The sequence below is a fragment of the Silurus meridionalis genome, chromosome 2 (assembly GCF_014805685.1).
Source record: "Silurus meridionalis isolate SWU-2019-XX chromosome 2, ASM1480568v1, whole genome shotgun sequence".
NCBI classification, from domain to species: Eukaryota; Metazoa; Chordata; class Actinopteri; order Siluriformes; family Siluridae; genus Silurus; species Silurus meridionalis.
In genome coordinates, this window is record NC_060885.1 from 17,179,894 (window position 1) to 17,201,547 (window position 21,654).

Consider the following 21,654-nt stretch of genomic DNA (forward strand, 5'->3'; position numbering starts at 1 on the left):
TATAATTAAACAATCCCCCTTCTTCTGCTCCTCTGTCCATGGCACAGTCTCAGACAGGCCCGTGGCACACTTATTGTCCTGTGTCTGAGAAAGGGAAAAATTTGATTGACGAGTTCCAAACACCAATTAATGCATCTAAATGGATCTGTGTGTAATATTGTTGTGAATGAAGACTGTCAATACTTATTAGGCAAATTTATTGATTTGATGGTGAAGTAGCAAAGTTTGTGTTCATTATGTCAGATGGAAGAAATCAGCAGGCCTTAAGTAATGGAGAGGCTTTGAAAGGAATAACACACAGCCGATAGAGTCTGTTTTTCATGAAATTAACACCCTCCGGGAATAAAACGGCTTGATTGAGTGTTTACCGGCGACGTAATGTGAAGTCAAAATCAGTGTTGTAACTTTAATCAATTTCAAATTGAACTCAAAAAGCCATCAACATAGTTCTTTTGTGATCGTGAGCAGGGAATTGACTGGTAATTAGTTGAAAGCCTAGTGGTTTGTCATCCACATTTACAGCAGTTATCATCTTATAATGTAATCTGCCCAGTGGTTAATTTGATGAGGAAACAATTTATCTGACTTCATTACACCAAAATGAGGGCTTGTTGCTATTACGACGGAACACAAGTGAATAAATAGTTTTCATATAGTCTAAATCACGTGGCACAAATTCAGTGCCACGTCACAACAACACACATGGCTTGTGTAATGAACAGGGCTTCGTCGATGTTCTGCTTGCTGTCATGCATGGCTCATTGCACATGCTTCATAGCCAACTGCATGCGTCTTTGTTTCATTTATGTAAATCGAGTGGCATGGGCTGCAGTGTGACCTTATGGCAGTGCGGAACCCCATGACATCAGTCCGAGCGCTTTCCTCCCAAAGTGGCTGCATCTTAATGAGGGCATGCTGCGCCAGACTTGGCCGAGTTCGGCCTTACAGATTTTGGCTTGGAAGCTGGCCTCTGCGGCCTCGCATGCTATCTACCCCAGCGGGAACGGAGGGCAGGAGGAAGATGGGCGTTTCGCTCCTTTGCACTCTCTGTCTCTGTGTCACTTTTACACACAGACACATGGGGGGTGATGCGTGTGTGCGTCAGTGTCGAGTGGGCCCTCTGTGAGCAGATGCCCGATCTGGAGCGGGTTGGGCTCGGCTTGGCTGTGTTAGTTGCGGATGATGAATGGCGCTCACCTGGTGGTCTCTGTGAGGGCTGGCAGGCTGCGCTGTGGGGGTCTCCCACCAGCCCAGCCCAGGCAGCGTGTGGCATTAATCAAACCTCTCCACCTGCCTCTCTCTCTCTCCTTCTCTCTCTCTTTCTTCCTTTTTACATATTCTCGTGCAGGCCTGTCAGTTGGAACAATGGGCCTTTTAGCAGGGCTTTTCTAACTGAGAATGTACAAGGTCTGCATGGCTGACACTTTCAAAACTGTGGCTATTTTACAGCTAAACCTGCAAATATCAGCACACTCGTGCTCTAGGTGTTTAATGCTGTTATGGAGGGAGAGATGAACCTCCTTCTCTCCTAATGAGCCAGAGGCCAAAGTGAACTTAACTTGTTTAACGCACTTAATATGGTGGGCTTTCACCCTGCACTGCCGTTTTAACTGCTTTTGGCTGTTTAATACTGGAGTTAGTGACACTTTCTGCTAAGGTCACTGAACACATAATTGGGTACTTAGTGGGGCCCAGCTCTTACCTTAGTAAGGGCTGTTCTGTGTAAGCGTTATTATTTATGTCTACAGGAATGCATTCACATTTTTTGACCAGAATAATTATTTAAATTTAAAAAATGTTCATTAAAATTCAGAACCTTTTTTCTGTACTGTACACTATAACTCACTCATGTTACACTTCATCATAAATCAGGAGAGAATTATATGGGGATCGCCCGTTGTTTTGTGAAATGAAACATTAACAACACATCATTATAAATGGTTATTTACTCCGTGTGAAATTGACCACCGATCCCCTTGTGATCTTTTTTGGATCCGATGAACCCCAGTGGCTCATTAAATATACATGCTGTGTATTGACCTGAGCTAGCCAATTAGCTGGGACTGGTTTTCGATTGCTAATAATTGCTTACTGTTTGCAATATTGCAGAATCTCCCTTTATGTGCCCCTGATGTTACTTTTCACTTTTCACACTGCTGTCTGTAGCGTGTGCACCATATATTATACACCTTCTGTTCTGTCTGTTTTAGATAAACCTTGTGTAGTCGAGTGCTACCTGTGTGTGGATACACACATAACAGGTCTTATATTCTGCAAATATAGAATTTGAGTTAGATCTCAATGCCAGATAAAAGGATTGTATAGAGGAGGTGTTTTGAAGCAGTCCTTATTTATTTTTAGACTTGTTCAGTGTCAATAAGGAGTTAACTGTCTTTCTCTTGCATCTCAATGTAAATCATGCCAGAAATACCATGAAAAACCGTCAAAGCTGGTCCATGTGCGAATCAATTACTTCAGACAAGAGGAGATCTAAGAAGTGGCTTATTACATACTTTTTTTTTTTTTTTTTACAAATAAACTGCTGCTGCAAACTCATAAATCCTAATGTAGTTGCATGACAAAAACCTATTAGAGCTAGTAAACATTTCGGCTAGGAGTTGCAGATTTTCTTCATCATAATAAAAGGGAATCTCTTGCATGTACTGTTTATTTGGGTGGTGTGCATGTGTGTGTGTGTGTGTGTGTGTGTGTGTGTGTGTGTGTGTGTGTGTGTTAGTGTTAGAGAAAGAAGGCATACACATGTGCAGGGGCCCAATGGTGCCTGCATGTGTTTACTGGCCAAAAAGTGGAAAACAAAAATTGGATACAGAGTGTTCCCCTGTCTGCAGATTTGTTGAAACGCTTGGATTTCATTTGGGCTTGGAAAGCTGGCTTTCCTTTCAGGAAGTGTTCTTCCTCTCCCCTCTGTATAAACAGTGGAAAAGGGACTTGAAGAAAATGTCCCAGACTCACTGTTTCCACTGTAAACATGCACTAAGCTCTTTCCACCAAGGCTCCTTTCAGGGAAAAGGCCAAACCAGGCAACAAAAAAAAAGAAACTTTGTTTGGACATTACATCAGTAGCGCTAACAGGTATCTGAGAGTGAAGATGTTTAACTACTCCGAGTTACTTCTCCATGTCCTCAAGTTGAACCATTTGTGGTGACTCTGAATGTGAGAAAGTTCAGTATGAAAGGCCTTTGAGGAATGAGCTCTGTTTAAAGTGTGCTTTGACTTTTGTTGTAATTCACCTTATCAGTGTTGCTTAATTTTCCACATCAGTTAAGACGGACGAGGGTTTGTTCGACGTGACTGTTGCTTGATGACAAAAAGCAACAGTTACATAAAAAATTTGGAATCGGAGTTATCGGAGTTAAGGTTAAAACAGTTACAGTTAACTTCTGTTAACTGTAACAAAAAAACAGTATTATGTTAGTAAGTGTGGGCTCAATTTTTATATTTTACATGAGACAAAATTTTCTACAGAAAAAACTGTTCCACACACATTACATACCCCATGTCTATATGAGTAAAAGGATTTTTTCCCCTAAACAAATCTAAGTCAAAACAGATATCCCATTTGTCTTTGTTTCCTGTTGGCTGGATCTCGTTTTTTCGCCTGTATTTAAACTTTTTTCCATGCCGTTAAAACACCAGTTTCTCTTGTCGGCCATCTGCCCGATAGCAAACCTCAACCTGTAGTTGTGACTGGAAGAGCCATTTTTTATTGCATTGTATCAGGCATGAAAGAGGTGCTAAGATGGACACTCTGTATCTCTGCCAAGCCAAAAACTAATCTAAATGGAAAACACATTGTCTTCATTATTTTGCAAGTGCTGAAAGAGCCCCGTTGCTATAGTAACAGCCGAGCCGAGGCCGAGGGCTGCTCTGGGGCCGGTGAATGGAGTACAGTGGATGAGCAAAAGAGCCAGATGGCAGAAAAGGCTAGTTAGAGAGACTAAAAGTGCTGCTCGCTTGCATCAATAATTTCAGAGGTGGCATATTTAACATAGACACACAGGAGCTCTGCTCTGCCCATAGGCCAGCTGCAAGTCAAATGGTAGTGTGTGCGTGTATGTGTGCGTGAGGCCTGGAGAAGGAGCTTTTCCTACTGTAGGTAGATGAGGGAGTCAATTTGATTAAAAGCAGAGAGGAGGACGTAGATGAAATTGCTCACATCTATAAAGCCATGGCCACCAGACAGATCTGCAGTTTTCCTCTCGAGGACCGGTAATGAATGCCAAGAAAGCTGTTGTTTTTGCAAGGTGGTGCTGGAGACCAGACACACACACACACACACACACACACACACACACACACACACAAACACCTGGCAGGCTTGCAAAGCTTTCTGAAACATTTATTAAGAAAAATAAAGTCTGTTCATATCACCAAGCGTCTTCCATAAAGCCACCAAATCCCGACAAATCTGTCATATTTCAGCTCATTGGTTGAAGGCCTAAAGGACATTCTTTGCCGTCACAGAGCCAGAGAGCCTAATGGTTTATTCAAAGCAGCAGAACTGTTTATATCATTAAGCCGAGGACATGGCTTGTTGCGGCTCCTATGTTTTGATTTGCTCAGTAATAAATGCAGCGACTTGCTCGAATGATTGCCGCCATTTCGAACAGTAGTCATTCTCATTGTATATGACCTTTCACTGATTTGTTAAAATAGTGTTAGTTATTAAAGCAGGAGCCGCCGGCGTCTGTGTGTAAATGACGTTTTAGGGTAGCTAATGAGGGAGGCTCGGAGAGGCAGCCTGGGTGTCAAGGACATGGTTGTGCTCAGGAGAAGGAGGACAGTAACATGGCCTCTAATGGCTGCGCTGCCCTTCGTCATGGTGATTCATGTCACGGCGTAATTGGTTTACCTGCCCGCGTCTGTTGTGAGGCTGTCCGCATGGCTAAAAACAAATTACCCACCGCTGACCTTTCAGCTACACCATCCCAGTCGAGGAGACGAGAGGAGAGGAGAGCAGAATGGAGACTGAAAGAACGGCTGTATTATGGCGTTGCCGTTTCTTGGCTTAGATTCGACTCTCTTATTTGGAAAGCTTTGTTTGAGCGAGAACTGCCTTTGGCTGTTTTTGTTTGTGCTCAGTTCATGGCGTATGAGGTTGTGAAAGCAATAGCGTGTCACTCGGAGAGCCACACGTCTCCAGCTCTATTTGCTCGTTTCTTAGATGAAGGCGGCTGCTGGGTCTGGAGCAGTGCTGTCTGCACCACACAGCTTTGCTTTGCACCACTTATCTGTCAAGAGCAGTGCATGTGGGGGGGTGGGGGGGCGGAGTGACGAGGAGGAGGCGCAGTAATTCCCCACTTCCTGCATGAAGGATACAGTATCCATTTTAGTGACAGCGTAGATGGGCTGCAATTTAAATCTTAATCCACAGGGGCTGAGTGGCAGTCAGCAGGATTGATTCCAGGCCGCCTCGCGAGCGCCGATTCTCTCTGTGATACTGTGACATTTTGCCACCATCCTCCTCACACACATCTTATGCTTCACTACGGTGCTGTTGATGAATGGTGCACCTCACCTCGTACGGTCAATTCATGGAGCAGGTTCAATGCGAGTAATGGCCTAGAAGCCAGAGTACATTCTTGAAGAATGGAAAAAGCCCTGAAGAAATGTTATTTATTTATGCACCACTGCTATCACTAAAAATATTGTTCCTGAGTTTTACCAACACTCAGTCGTATACTGTGAGGAAGAATGATCATGATCAACACTCGAGTGAAAAATAAGTGCCATTGCAGTGCGATATAATTGAAATGTCTGGAATTCATATTCAAATAATTATTTTTCTCGGCTTGCAGGGGTAATATAAATATATATTTGACTGAAAGACTTTTAAAAGAGTTCTAGAAAAAAAGATGTGCTGCATATTAGTGAGTTTTTGTGTTTTCTTTGTGATGTGGGAAATGATAAAAAAAAAAAATACCCGACAGTATTTTTTTAAACAATGAATATAACCAGGCAGAATTTTGTCGAGGCTGGGCGGTTACATTCCTGCTGACAAATATTTTGTGCCCATGCCTGCTTTCAGGACTTTTTTTGTAAGGGCAAGTCCAGGAACTCTGTGTACGTGAATGAACCTCCTCAGTTTGAACACACAGCTGTGTTTGTGTGAAGCACCAAGCTCAGCCCTGTGAGTCTGTTACTCTATGCCCGCTGGCGCCCTCGATGCCCGGCGCGGTCTTCGTACAGGGCCCCCTTATGGTAACCCTTCACACGTCATCCTTCCACGGAGAGCACAGCAGCTGAGAGTCCCTGTCAAGCTAACGTCTGTCGAGCAGTGCTTGTATTAAGTGTGAGTTTACTCTCAGTCCATTACAGCCTAATCTCATTAGCTTTCCGCCCAATCCAGCAGCAAAAATGAGAGAGCCTTCCTCGCTTCCCTTCTGCCCTTTTGCACTCGAGGTTTGCTGCAGAGTGCACTCAGGCCCTGGAGTAATGGGTGCTGGGAGGTGCGTACATGACTATTGATGAATCCCTTTAATTATTGTAGCAGCGTCATTTGCTGCGAGCTAGGTTAATCAGATTCTCGGGTTTTAGGCCTGGGCACGCAGGCTGTGGCTTAGACAGACAACTTCTATTCATGGATTCTCACTTTTTCCTCTAATTGGTTTTCCTTTCATTTCATTGGAGCTTTTTCACTAATTAGATTTGTTTCATAAAACAGAAGCAAAAGCTGTCACGCCGGCGGTCACCACACTCGGGGTCCTGAAGAGAAAAAAGTGGTAGATTTGCAGCAGTTACACGTTCTTGATGTGTCTCTGCAGGAACGCCAATGTCTCCATGAAGTTTCATCTTCAGTTCTCATTTATCTCTGTCTCTTTTTAAAAATGTTTTTTAACTTGTGCAGTATTTGTGCTCTATACATCCATACAGTTACACTTGTCTTTTGGAGGCCCTGCGTGCTCACGTGTTAGTTTAAGTGAATCAATGTGTAATAAAATCTGCATGCAGCTTGAGTGTGTGTTGTGTTTGTGCAGCGCTTTGGCAGCAGTCATGGACATAGTTTTCTCTCTCTGTCCAGTATGGGAGGCAGTGAACTCCTTGGCCAGTACAACGTAAATCATCCAGGAGCTGATTTTTCAGCACTTTTAGAGCAAGCCTGGCATGAAATGGATGGCTGTGGAATTTCTCAGCTTTACCTGTTCAGCAGCAAGTGCTCCGTGCTGGATCTGTGCCCTGCCGGGTTCGCTTTAAAGTACTCCGTCTACTCAAACCTCTGACTCGGAGCCTTAATGTTCGAAAGGAGCTCCTCTGCTTTGAGATAAAGACCCAGGCCTGAAATACAACCACTTTGATGAACTTTGCAAGAATGTAAATTACAGCGTTTCCAAAAAGCCTGGGCCTGGAATTCCTCCTTTCTGCTGTCACCCTAAATTAGACGTTTTAAAATTTAAGCATCTTTTTAAAAGTAGAACCACATTTTCTGCTGGCCAGGCTTTCAGACTGAAGCCCGCTGCCTCTTTCCTGATAATGCCTGTTGGCAGAGATGCTACACATCTTGAAGTGTTACAAACGTTCTGAAGTCAGTGATCTTTCTGAAAGAGGTAAAATACTTGCACACGCACGGTTCAAAACTCTTCGCTGCAATGTGAATATGACATTTTTCTGATGTATTGGTTTTCATGCTACTACCAACTACTACACTGCTTCAATATTTTTGGAATCTTTCTTTTTTAATGCTGAGAGACTTTTAGTGGCTGCCTCGATGTGATGTGCATTAAGCTCTATTTTTAGCCTGGAACAGCACATGAGAGATTCACTGGCGGTCATGAGCCTCATTGTGACCTGATTTTTCAAATGTACTGTTCCTCCCTTACATCGATAACCACAGACTAGACAAGGATTTTATTATTTTTTATGTGGAACTGAAGCAAAATTCAAAACCCACCTTTATTGATTTGTGTAAATTTGCACAGATGAAAGGAAGCGACGTAATGTGATGAAACGCCAAAGATTGTACCGAGAGGTGTGAGGCGTGGGCTGGCTTCACTTTTTTGGGTCTTATATATGATTGATCGTATGACAAAAAAAAAAAATCATGATTCTCATTTCTATCATACACAGTCTTTATCCTGGGTTTATTAAGTGACTGCTAAACAACTGAGAAGAGAGGGCAATTTTATTTTATTTTTTTAGACATTCGACAGACAGGCATAATTAATCACAGTACTTGATAATATATTAATATTATATCTTTAGTTACAGTCCTAAATCTAGACCAATTAACTGTCTAACCTAACAAATCTTGGTATCAGTAAACATGAAATTGTCTGGAATGCTAAACATTTATGCCCCCCCCTCTTCAAACACACCAAATACACACACACACACACACACACACACACACACACACACACACACACACACACACACACACACACTTTGCCAAGTTGAGGTCAGCGTGTTGATAAGAGCATGTAGGTAAATTGTGATTTAGGCTCTCAGTGATTTAGTTGTTGTGTCAGGTCAAGCAGGCTGAGTTCCACAGCAAGGCAGCCAGTTGTTATCTGAACTAGCTGGAGGTTTTCATAGCCTCCCTTTAGTGAATCACGGAGCTCAATCGTACCCACGGCCCTTTTCCCTCAACACATTCGTGGAATGATGGGATTTTCCCTTGGGTATCTGGTTGCACATACCTGCCATTGTAGGGACCTCTGGCACCATGCTGCTGTTCAATATTTATAGCCACCGAATGCTCTCAAATATCAAATTGTTAAACAGCTGCTCTCAATTTTCCCCTATTGGGAAGCGCAGAACACAGGACCACAGGAATAGTCTCTATATAAAACAGCTCATTTGTGTTTCAAATTAGTCTCTTTATTAGCTAATTAATTTATTATAAACAGCTATGTTTTCTTTTTCATTTAGAAGCCCTTAGTTGGCACATCGGCTGTGCCGATCTAGTAGCACTTTCATCAGTAACTGCTGGTGTAGGATCGACCGTCTCGCGTGAATTACCAAGCTTCAGCTACTGTGAGCTAAAACTCCGAGCTGACCCCGGAGCGGCCGCAGAAGTCACAGCTTGTGCATAAAAATTGGCCGCTGCACTGACGCTAGCTATTTCTGCAGCACGTGCCCTCAGGTGAGAAGTTAAAGTGGATATTATCTGAGCACCACTAGTGGTGCAGCAGCATGAGGCAGGAAACCGGTTGGCTGTTAGTACGTGGGAAATGCTGGCTTGACATTATTTCCAGCTTGGCGAAACTGGCTCAGAGTTAGTGATGTGCACTTCATCCCTGCCTCTCTGGGGCAAGGTCATGTAAACTGAGGTCACTGCATCTCCTGGGGTTGTGTGACTTTAGATTCATGGGATTTCTTTGAGCACAGACAATTTAGTTTATTTCTCACTATAATGTTGTGTTGAATTAGGAAATAAAATGGTTATATGTTTGGCCTTTGAACACTTCGCGCACACTACACTATCGAACTTTTAAAAATAATCCATGTGGTGTCATTCTGCTTTAATCTTGTCCAAGCGTTTTCCTTCCTGTTCGGTGTTACTGCCGCTTTGTGGCCTCGTTGTTTTATTTCAGACCAAGTGGTCCTTCTCTCTCTCTTTCTCTCTCCTCTCTCTCTCTCTCTCTCTCTCTCTCTCTCTCTCTCTCTCTCTCTTAACCAAGCATTGGCCAGGATTAAGCATTAGCTATGAGCTGAGTGCATAATGTCCAATCTTATCAGTCTCTCTGGGGAAGAGGTGGTCTGTAGCAAAAATAGCAGTAGCAATGTTACCACTGACAGATGCTGTGTAGTAGCCGCTAGTATTATTACCGGCAGCGCTAATAGCTATGTTATGTGATGTGTATTGAGTGATTGGGTGCACGTTTCTTCTTTTCTTCCTTTACACCAACTCTAAGCTAGTGCCTGTCCAGTATGCCAGGGGATAAAAAAAAATGGCACACTCCTAACAGAGCCTGTCTGGAAGTCGATTCATTTAAAAAGAGGTAGATGTGAAAGAAAGTCAGCTGCTGGACAATGTGAAATTGAGAGCCAATGGCAGATGGAAAGAGTGAAAAAGAAAGGCGGGAGAAAAGGAGGGTTGAGGGAAGGGGGTGAGAGATAGAGAAAGAATGGGGAAGGTAGAGTGAGTCAAAAGGATGGAGAAATGGAGGAAGGGGAGAGGGAGCGACATCGAGAGAGAGAGAGAGAGAGAGAGAGAGATTGTGGGAGGGAAAGAGGCCAGGCTGATGCAGCCATGTTGATTGGCTTGTATGAAAACACATGACTGCAGTGGGGAGCCTCTTGCTCAGGGTGAGTGGCTTTGCTGCAGACCAAACCACATTAGATGAAATGAATCCATTCCTCAGCCTGTTAAAGCAGCATGCTCCCAGGGCTCTGGAGAGAGAGAGAGAGAGAGAGAGAGAGAGAGAGAGAGACACACACAGAAGGAGGGAGGAAGCAGAGGAGGGGGCGAGTGAGTGGCAGGAGGGAATGGGGAAAGAAGAAAAAAGGGAGAGGCGGGGGCAGGTGAAGGCCAACACACACACACCACACGCGCACACACACACACACACACACACACACACACACACACACACACACACACACACACAGAGTGGCAGAGACTGTTCAGGGGATTATAGCACATTTTGGGACAGGACAATGGTAAGCAGTAGAGTGTCTTTACCCAGCCCAACTCCCCACACACAACAAACACAGCTTTATGTTCAGTGCAGTGGTTTGCTCTGGGACTGGGCATCTGGAGCATAAAAAAAAAAAAAAAACACATCACACATTTAAACCATGTCTCGATCCACTTACCAGATTTTACACTCTGTCATGACATACTAAGCAGAAGTATTTGTAAAATGCTTTAATCATTTTCCAACTTGCTGTGACTTGTACGCTGAGACACTTCTCCTCTCCATCCTTTTTAATTGTTAACCGTGTTCATCACACGTTCACACCCAGGCACTTAGCTTCACCTATTAGCACTTTTATTTTCTCGGATCCGATTGATCGGCGTGGGAGTCGAGCCTCTCTGACCAACAGGTGCACACAGCCGTAGCCCCTGCTGGCACACCATTTAACACCCTCCTAACCCCTGTACCCAGCATGAGCGGCAACTGATAACAGTCACTACAGGATTTACAAAACCAGTGGAGCCTGGTATAGACAGCATTATTATAGAATAGTGCCCGAGAAGTTCTGCGATATGTAATTATGGTCACAGTTTTAAGCCTGGCCTTTGCTCTCTCGTGCGATTGTGCATGCTGGCGTCGTTCTCCCTCAATCCCTGTCCTTAACCCGGGAGAATGGCTGATGATATTTTGAGCGCAGGAGCAAGAAGTCATTTGCAGGCTGAAAATACAGAAGTCAGTCATGCGGTGTGTGTTTGATTATAAAGAGATAATCTCCTTTCTCTCCCTCCGTACCTCTAGCTCTGGCGTGTTCTCAATTCCTCCTTCTATCTCCCCGTGCCTCTGCTCTTCTGCTTCCTCTGTTAAAGCAGAATGGGTTTCACAGAGTAATTTTTTGCCCCACTTCCTGGCTTTTGTTTTTCGCTCTGGTGGTATGCGTTATTAGTAGGGCCGCGTCTCTGATATGATTAATCTTCCTTCCGCTTCGAAGGGCTGTTTCATGCCAAGATGGGTCGCTTTTGTAATCCCAGAGTATCACCTCCTCTAATTGTGTACCTTCTTATACGCTTCATATGGCTATATTCAGAGCAGTGTTCAGGTTATCTACATATATTGATGTTGTTTTTTTTTTTTCTTTGGTGTGTGTGCCATGAGTTTTGAATTCTATCTTGATTCTATCTGAGAATGTGACTGTACCCTTTGTATTTGGAATGACTTCACGACTAGGTTGTGCTCATTTCAGGATAATGAAGACATGAGTTTGTTTTCATTGAGGTAGTTGCCGGGTTATATAACCAGTATTTTTCCAGCCCTCCCTGCCTGCCTGAGGGACAGAGTAGAGAGGAGTGAGGGAGGAGCAGAGTACCGGACTCTGGGCTCTGCTCCACGACTGGCCTGCGTCACAGAGCAGGATGCTTGGCAAACGGCGTGACGGTGTTTTCGTGTTTTTGTCTTCCTCACAACAAATTTAGCCCAGGACCAGGGGCGAGACACAGACAAGCTTCCCCTAGTTACTTGTCATGTTTTCTCCCTCTGTCTTTAGCTGCTTGTTACTGCGTCTCAGCTGGTAACTCGAGGTGAGAGACAGCAGGAATTCAGTAGGAAATGGTTAATCAATAGCCACAAGGTCAACCGGGCATGCGGCAGGTTTGAGAGTGTCCTGTCAGCGAGCAGGAGTAGAGGATTTGTAGCGCTTGTAAAGGCTTAAAGGAACACAGAAAAGCTGTGCACTGATAGTAGAGTGACTGCGGCGTTAGAGGGAGACACCTGCTGGAAACGTCCTGTTTCTGCACGTCTCGCATTTCCGAGCGCAACTGCTGCTTTTGGGTTAACTCAGCGTTATTTCCCCGGAGCTGTGTATATCCTGGAATAAATGTGTACTGTTTGCTTACAGTGACCTACTAGACTATTAACAAGGCATGCCTGAAGAAGCAGGTACACACCTGTCACCCTGCTTTAACTTTTATGTCTAGTGGTTCATTCATTAGCCTGTCAGTACACTGATAACTGTTTTCTCTTCAAGATACCCGAATGCAACAGGTTCCAGCACATGCGAAGCATCCGGATCGCATATACAACACGTGTGAAGCGAGCTTTACCTGGCTGCCACAGGGCTGCACGCTGGGGATTTCTTTTTAGCTGCCTGCCTGTTTGGATTCAGGAAATTCGTAAGAGTGATGGCGATAAGTTGAGCTGATTGGGAATGAAGTCCTGCCTTAACCGCCCCTAGTCTCCTCTGGCACATGAGTTACAGCGCTGAGCGAGGCGCCTTGGATTTATTCAGAGCTGAATAGAACTGTAAATCAGCCAGTAAGGCAGAATTGATAACCTTGAATGGAAGGTATGATACCTTTAACACCATGTAATAGACATGCTGATGGGATGCAGGCCCTTTCTTACGAACAGCACGAGCACACATGCATGACTTGTCCGTAACATCTTATTTTCGTGGTTGGCCTACGGTCTTGAAGCTTGCATATCCATGACAGAGCCGGCTGTGGCCTGGTAAATCAAGGACGGGTGAACTTCTGAGCAATGCAAACAGTAAGTTGACTCCAACGGGTATGACCGTGCAGATACGGCTCATCTTAAACAGCGCTGGTGTTTGTATTTCATAGATAATTCCGTTTCTTTCTTTCTTTCTTCCCTTTACCACTTTACCACTGCTCCACAGAAAATATGACTGCAGATACGTTTCATGATTATCCTTGAAATAACAAAAACGAGAGCGGTAAAAGAAGTCACCCGAACACTTAATGTCTTTTAGATCCTTGTTGAGGTGATCGTCACTGAAGTGCTTTCCCTCTCATGCTGACACATTCCTCTCTTTGTCTGTCTAATCCTCAGAGAGAAGATCTTTAATGGCTTCCAGGTAGAGCGAAAGAGACAGCAATCAAGATGAATTCGATTCCTTCGATGGACAGGCATATACAGCAGACCAATGACAGACTGCTGTGTATCAAACAGGTAAGCTGACAACAGCACCAAGCACAATCAACCCAAACAGGCTTCACTTTCACGTGTACACTGAGCTCATCAGCTGCAGTAAAAAATAAACAAAAAATAAATAATCCTATCTAGACTTTGAGTATACCCTGGATTTGTATATAGTGTCAAAACAGGGTGCAACACTTGTCTTACTTCTGTTGCAGGCCTTCATAAACCCTGCATACAAATATAGCTTGAGCACTGGCACATGTGTGCAGTTGGTAGCGGAGCATACACGGCTGCTCGGCCTCTGTGAGCTGCCTTATATGGTGATGTGTTAGTTTTCCAATTGGCTGGGCCTGGATCGGGTTGCAGAATGGGGGCCAGAGCGGAGATCCTCCAGTGCAGACCCCTTTTTGTTCCTTTTTATTTTCCCACAGGATTTTTCTGAAATTTTGGGTCTAGCACATGATAGCATTTTCCATCATACAGACCCATTTCCAGTACAGAATGAATTCATAAAGTTGCTCGCTACGTATGAGTCACATACCATAAACACACAGGTAGTTGTGACCCAGGGCTATGCTTTGTCATTTTTTTTAAACATCGCTAATTGCCTGACAGTGTGTTTGTTATGTGTGCAGGTGTGACGCTTTGTCGCTGTTGACAGCTTTATGAGAGCGCAGTACATGACTCTGTGTGCGCTCCCGAGCGTTTATAGTATCTCAGTTGCATGTGCGTGTTAACTCGGGTCGGCTTTTGTTACCTCTGCCCTGAATTATACCAGTCGATGGCAGTAAAGGATGCCAGTTAAAATGTTTCACGTGCATAATACATAACGAAGGACACTACTAGCTTTATTGTGCATGCCAAGAAAAGACAAAATACCATCGATTGACATTCATTAATCAAATTCTAGTGGCACATTTGGGGTGTGGTGAGTGTGTAGTAAATCAGGTGTGACAGAAGGATCAGTCTGTTTAGGTTGTAGATTGCTGGTGATATGTGCGTATGTGTATTTGCATGCAGCCCGATGCACTGTGCTGTTTTGATTTTGGGGTACTGGCTGGAGGCCAGAGTGTGTGTGTGTGTGTGTGTGTGTGTGTGTGTGTGTGTGTGTGTGTGTGCGTGCGAGCTCGGTTTTTTCACTGCAGCAGGTACAGCCTGATCCTGTCTGCCGGTAAACAAGGGCACCTTATCACTCCAGGTCTGTCTTTGAAGCCTGGCTGCCTGGGAGGCTGATACTCTGCATCTGATGGGGACTTTCTCCTTTCTTTCTTCTGTCTTTGGCCTGTGACATGCTGCTCTTTGCTGCTTCACACTTTGTCTAATTGTCATAGACATGTACACTGATTCTAGAAACATCGAATTGAAAAATAAGCCAGAATTCGGTTTTAGCAACTGTTGTGCCATCCGTGATGCTAACTGTCTAAAATAATCATCAAACATGGTGATAAATCAAACATACCCTGCTCTGGCTTGTTATTCTGAAGCACCTTTAGACATTTCTTGCAACTGATATAACCTGAAATCAGTGCGATAACAAACTATATTTAGTCTATAAAGACACTGCATTTGAGGATCATCAGGAACATATAGGTATAGAAAAGAATTTTCTCATTATGGCATAACGGCCCATCAACTGCTATTTTATTACGTACTCCAGATTGTTACTTCCAGCGTCCACATTGCTCCTATGTGTTATCTGTTGATATTTTCTTCAAGGTAGCGAGTGTAAAGGAGTAATATTTTCCTTCGCTTTATTGTTGAAGGCCTTTCATTTACACACTCCTTTCCCCACATATCCTTGGTTGTCACAGGGCTCCTGATGCACAGTAAACGCCACATGCCCAGCAGAGAGCAGCTGAAAGCTATCAAACAAAATGAGAGCTGCTTCAGTGACAGCCCCTACGCCCTTACAGTTGCACTTCAAACTAAATTCCTTACCCTGTTTATTCTGGATCTGGCGCACCATTACTTTCAGCTCCTCAGAGCAAAACTCCCTTCTGTTCAGAGTCTATATAACTCTTTATTGTTCACAACACTTCCCTTGGAGCACTTAAAAATGTTATCTCAGATGATCAGAACAATTAATTTCCCCCTTTCCTCTTCAAGACCAAGAACTTTAGCGCTTGAAATTAATTAGGGAAACATGGCAGAGCAGCTCAGTTTTAATTAGAAAGCCTATTCCTATGTTCTGGAGCAGGACTGAATTACTATTCGCATGCAAGCGGAATACAAATGCGTGGTGCTAGTGAGCCATGCTCTGTTTCTAAAGCAGCCAGATGTGTAGTTCACATCCTCATACTGATGAGATGAGTCCCCTCACCTCTCTGATGGGGTAACATTGGAGAAAAAAGCAAAGAAAAACAACAAAAATAACCATTTGCTTTAGATTAAATATGCTTCTGTATTTCTGTCGTCAGAGAGACAAATGTTAGGAGATATCTCTTATCAGTCCTACCGCGAACTTAAAAGAGCAGCACAAGGCTTTGTCATTCTTTGTCATGTGACGCATCGCCGGAGTCGTGCGGTAGAGGGGTCATGTTTGGACAATGTCAGCATGGCAGGGGAAAGGTGGAGCGTTGAGGTTTGGCTGAAGCTCTTGGAACACCTGTGCCATGAGCCGTGCCAACCGCGCTTCAATGCACACATCAGCTCAACGGTGCCACTAAACACACACTTACACACGTTTTTTTTTCTCCCCTCTCGCCTCGGTCTTCCTTTCAGTTCCCCTCCCCTACTCACCCATTATACATTTCAGAATACCGACTCAACCGCAGAATTGCTCGCCTCAAAACGCAATTTCGTCTGAACCAGCTTTGTGGCAGGAGGAGATTTTTCCCCCGGCCCACACTGCCCTTATGTTGCGCGGGATTTACTCAGCAGGGCTGTACGGCAGCACACACTGGCTCTTTGTCACATGAGCTCTTTGTCAATGGACACCAAAGCCGCTCATTCAAATGGCGACCTCTGCTGCCCCCCCTGAGACAATGCTGCTTCCTTGAAGCAAGCGGGGAAGAGGAGGTGCCCGTCAACAAGCATAATGGAAGTTTTCAGAGTGTGCGCGTTCTTCCTCTCGGCACAGCCGAACGGCATTGGGCCATTTCCAAAGTGAGAGCTCAGACGAGGCTGGCTCGTTTGTTTAAATTTCTCATCATGTCTTGTGAGCAGCAGTGTGATAGGGATGGAATGGAAAGGAGGGGTTCACACGAGAAATGGATAAACAATTTCAGGACTCAATAAAAAAAAATCTGTGAATAAAAGAATAAGCCTCTTCTCATTCAGCGCCTCAAAGCTTCCCTCATGTGCATTCCTTTGTTTACCAGCCTGCTTGGCTACTGCTTTCAGTGTTGCGGATCTATTACATCTTAGTGGACAAAAGATGATGAGGAGGGTGGATTAGGACTCACTGGGGTGGTGTGAGCAGGCCTTGAGGAGCACTGAGCTCTTTAGTAATGGGAAAGGGTGTAATGGGGGGGTGTCCATCCCAGAATGCACAGCTGCGTTCAAGCCAGGAGGCTTTGTGTTTAGTGGTTGGGTCTTTACGGGGTCACACAGATGCAGCAGAGGTTAAGCAAAGATGGAGCAGGAGGAGCTGCAACACTCACCAGAGAGAGACTTGGAAATATAAACAAACCTCACTCAAAATGCCTTTTATCTCGGAATGCTCTGAGGCATCTTTGGAGAGGAATTTTACTTTTCCGTGAAGGTCAGGATGTCCAGTGATCAAAGTAAAGTGTATAAAGAGTACTGCAATTTTACAATACTATTTTTCTCTGGACAAAGTGAGTTCTTCTGGGTTCCATGTAGTGATGTGTCTTTGGCCTTGGGAGAAATCTCATCATTATCTCATTTGTGAACAGATGTGCCAACACCTAATTATACTGTGTTTATCTCTTTTCATTGCGGGGACTAGACCAGGACACACGCACTGAATACACTGATGTACTCAGTACTTTTTCTGAATTAAACTCATTGTTGTGTGAGTTTGAATCGCCCTAACCCAGCCCAGATTAACATTTTAGTTATAATTCAATGATGACAAACCTAATAAAATAAAGTCTTACGGGAGGTTTTTGTAATGTAAGTCTAAAAATCTGTTTGCAAATGTGTAGAGCAGATTTTGTACTTGTGTATTGTGAAACAGTTTGTACTTGGATTTTACTATGTGCAAATGTGTCGAGCACGTTTTGCAAATACAAACGAAAAACACCCATAAGATGGCATCTCGCGTATCACATGACTCCTGGCAGCAATCTCTTACATCCTCTCTGAACCAAGTGTAATATGGGTAGAGCCGGTTTTCTAATCGTAACTTAGGCTTCGAGAACATGAAGCACAGACCTCATTTGTAACGTGACGTTTGCAAATATGTTGTATGCAATATAAATTTGTCAGCAGAGGACAGTTGGGGGAAAAAACTTGCAGACGTTTGAACAAATAGTTGATTAAGAAGTGTTATTACGTGTAAACCACGTATATTTTTACTTTTTTATTCAAATTTGTTTTTGTAACTGTGAGTGAGAGGCTTTAGTGTTTTCTAGCCAATCAGAAGAGAAAGATTTGGTTTAACTATAATTGCATGATTAGTCAATGTATAGCTAGTTTACCTAATTAGTATAATGAGCGGTGAACTGTAGCTATGTACTTATGGATGCAGTTTGTCAAAAAACAGTCCTATTTACCTTGTAATAGATAAATGCTGTTTAAAGTCAAAGTCAGCGTTATTGTCACCTTTTTTTGTAGATTGCATGGCTATTGATTAAAAACGAAACTTCTTGAGGAACCGACCGTGCAGTGTGTAGTAGACATTACAGAGGGTAAAACACAACCGTAAATATGGACAGTAAATGCAGGCAATGATACCACAAAGTACACAGAATCAAAAAAAATGTAAATTTAGATGAACAGAAAGTATAAATGCATCAGCACTGGGGTGATAATCTGTACAGGTATAGAAAAAAAAGAACATTCTTCGATGGTGTAATGTATGAATATTTATATTATTTGAATATATAATTAAAATGACAGTTTCTGTATGAGTGTTTCTTTGTAAAAAATTAAATATGCTGAATAGCTGCTGTGGTCTTTGGATTTAGTGTGTTCGAATAGTAAATTTGTTTTCTTTTGCATTTTCTCCAACAGCACTTACAGAACCCGGCCAATTTTCAGACAGCGGCTACAGAGCTGCTCGACTGGTGTGGAGACCCGCGAGCGTTCCAAAGGCCCTTTGAGCAAAGCCTGATGGGATGTCTGACGGTAAGACATCAGCTGCTCCACTCATGTTGCCCTATCAGGGGCCAGAGACGGAGGTTAAAGCGAAAGTCACGCTTCGCATAGCGCCAGGCTCTCCCCTTTCTCTCTCCTGCTCTCTCTCTCTCTTAGAGTGCCTTTATTCCCTCTCCGATAATCTCTGTCTCACTCCCACTCACTTGCCCTTTTTTCCCTTCTCTGTTTCTCAGTCTTGGTTTTCATTCTCTCTATCTCACCCTGCCCCCTCACTTTCATTCACACACATAGACACAGTCCATATCTCTGGGTTTCCCTTGCTCTGTCCTTCTCCCCTTTGCTCTGATAAGACACTGGTACTTAAGCACAGGTCAGGGAGAAGCAGTCAACCCTGCCATCCTCCACTGCAGCTGCTCATCGATTATGGCAGGAGGCCAGTGACCAGCACCTCCAGCTTCACACAGGCCTCCAGTGCAGGCGCTTAGCGCAGCTGTAAAGCCATCCCGCCCATTGATTTCCAGCAGAGACATTTCTACTCTGCCTGTGATCAATCTCCATTCATCAGATAATGATTTACTCAAAAACATATTGGAAATAATTTACGCCTTATCAACAGCCACGTTCAGCTGAGTGTTTCAAGAGTGTTCTTTTGTCAGAGCAGCTGGGGGTAATGCTGGATGAATCTTCAGCTTATGGCGAGATTACGAGACTTAATGGCAAACTGAAGGAGCATCAAGTAAACGACAAAATAATCTTTATTCTTTAAATAAGTCCTTAAAGCCCCTAAAGCCCTGTTTAAACCAGCCAGCCAGAGAATTCAGCCACTCTTTGAAACCACTTTTAGCCTTTTGCCCTTTGATTAATTACAGTAAATTCTACAATCAAGAGCTTGTCTCGAGAACAAATTCCGTCTGAGATCTCACTCACGTCCCAGATGTCTAGCAAAAACAGCAACGCGACGCACGAAGCAGACGAAGTTAACACAAGGAATTTTGTGCGTAGTTCGAGTGGCTCTATCATGTATCATCAAAGGCTAAGTGCACAATGTAGATGACACGAGAGATTGCGAGCGAATGTCAAAACAAGTGTGAACCCGAAGTAGAGCGGGAAGATCACTTTAGCTTTGATCTTCTGACAAGACCACCCTTAGCACGGAGATTCGGGATGAGTTCATTCTGATTCACTCCGCTTCTACTTCCTGTATCCTGTATGCATGGCATTGTGTTTATACTGCATAATGAAAGTATTGTCAATTAACTTGTCTCCCGTCTTCTGTAAGTATCTGTTATCCACGGCAAACTTAAAAAGCTAGTGAAAGTTTCTGTTAAGTCCTTTGTGTTTTGTTCTGCATGAATTTTAAATATACACAAACAGGTACACACTTATGTGTACACTCTCTCTATGCAGTTTGTGTATATAACATTGCTTTTCTTTTGCCAATTCAATTTGCATGTAGGTGCCTATGGTCTTATTTAGGTGTTTAGTGTTTAGGAATAGCGTTCTGTATCCTCCTTCCCCGTTCCCCGCCTTCCAGCACTGTTCTGGGTGTTAGGGAGATGAAAGTGAAGAGCTGATAAGAATGCTGGCCGACAGATGTGGACATGTCTTACACATAGGCCCCTCGGGCGGCAGGTAGCTCGGTGCTGCTGCCGCTCCGTCCTCGACACACTTGTTTCTTCGCACCACATGCACATTCCCCTCACTGCACCAAATGATAGATGACATATTCCGTAGCCTGTCAGTAGCGATACTGACAACTGCTATCTGGAAGCACATTCTTTCACTGTCCTCTTCATTATCTGTGGCTTTTACTTTTACATTTTTTTTACTTCAAGTGAAACAATATTTTTTTAACATGAGTGTATGTGTTCAGTAATTGCTTTCAAAAATACGCAAGCAATATTTATATTATAGACAGCATTCATTCTTACATTCATAACTGATTTATCCTGGTGAGGGTTGTGGTTGATTTTCGAGTCTACACCCATGATTGGATGCTAGCCCAGTTACAGAGATCATGTTTAAGTTATTTAATCCGGAGTGGAGCAAAATGTGGCGAATCGAATGCAGATTTTTGTTGAAAAATATCAGTTTTGAAACAACCCAATTGCTTCTGTCAAGTTATTTCCATTTTTTTTTTATTCTTATATCCACATAATGCGTTAGTTTCCATGTTGTTTAAATCAGCTTAATTTATGTATGATGCAATAAATTTCGAAGTAAATAACCAGCAGTAAATATCCTCGCTCTTTTTATTTATGGAATGTCTTTTTCCCCCTTTACCGGTCCTGTTGTTGTTTCGATTTCCTCCTATTCTTGCTACATGATAAAATGGTAAACTCCGGATCAGTCTGGTTCAGTGACCTGAAATGTTGCTGGTAAACCGTATAATTTTTGGGGCCAGCGTTCTGAGAAAAGAGATTATGAAGCGAAAGGCTTATGAGAGGGAACATTTCTAAAGCCCGTTCGAATCTGTGCTAGCCTGCGTGGCACCGTGCCTGGTCCTGTACTCTTGGCAGATGCAGTTGCAGACGGGAAATTAAAGTTTGGCAGAAACTCGACATTTCTGCTGTCAGACGCATGGCAAACTACAGGATAAAAAATGTCTCTGGATTTTCATTATAAGAGATGCTGTTCATCAGATCTTAGAGTCCTGTCACCACTGAATTATTTGACTACTAAACCATGAATGAAAAGCTGTCATTCTGGGTTAGGTTGTCATTTTGTCCATGAAACCTGATTTATTTTATTTATTTTTTCCGTTGCAAGTCAAACACAGAAATAAATACGTATATCAGAAGGTTCGTTTGAGTTAAATAGAGTTAATAAGTGATTTATTTTGATGGTGGAGCTGATACAGTGGTTTATGATTTACTGTTTTGTTAGCAGTGGTCTC

At 43.4% G+C, this 21,654-nt stretch overlaps 1 protein-coding gene across 4 annotated transcripts in view; it reads left to right on the forward strand.

Moving 5' to 3' along the window:
- Nucleotides 1-21,654, forward strand: part of zmiz1a (zinc finger, MIZ-type containing 1a) — a 109,659-nt gene that overhangs the window by 52,218 nt on the left and 35,787 nt on the right. For all 4 annotated transcript variants that reach the window (XM_046871020.1, XM_046871011.1, XM_046871001.1 and 1 more), the window contains 2 exons: nucleotides 13,446-13,565; nucleotides 18,675-18,788. In XM_046871020.1, the coding sequence (XP_046726976.1) occupies nucleotides 13,497-13,565; nucleotides 18,675-18,788 (183 nt within the window). In that variant the 5' untranslated portion in view covers nucleotides 13,446-13,496. The remainder of the gene's footprint in view (nucleotides 1-13,445; nucleotides 13,566-18,674; nucleotides 18,789-21,654) is intronic.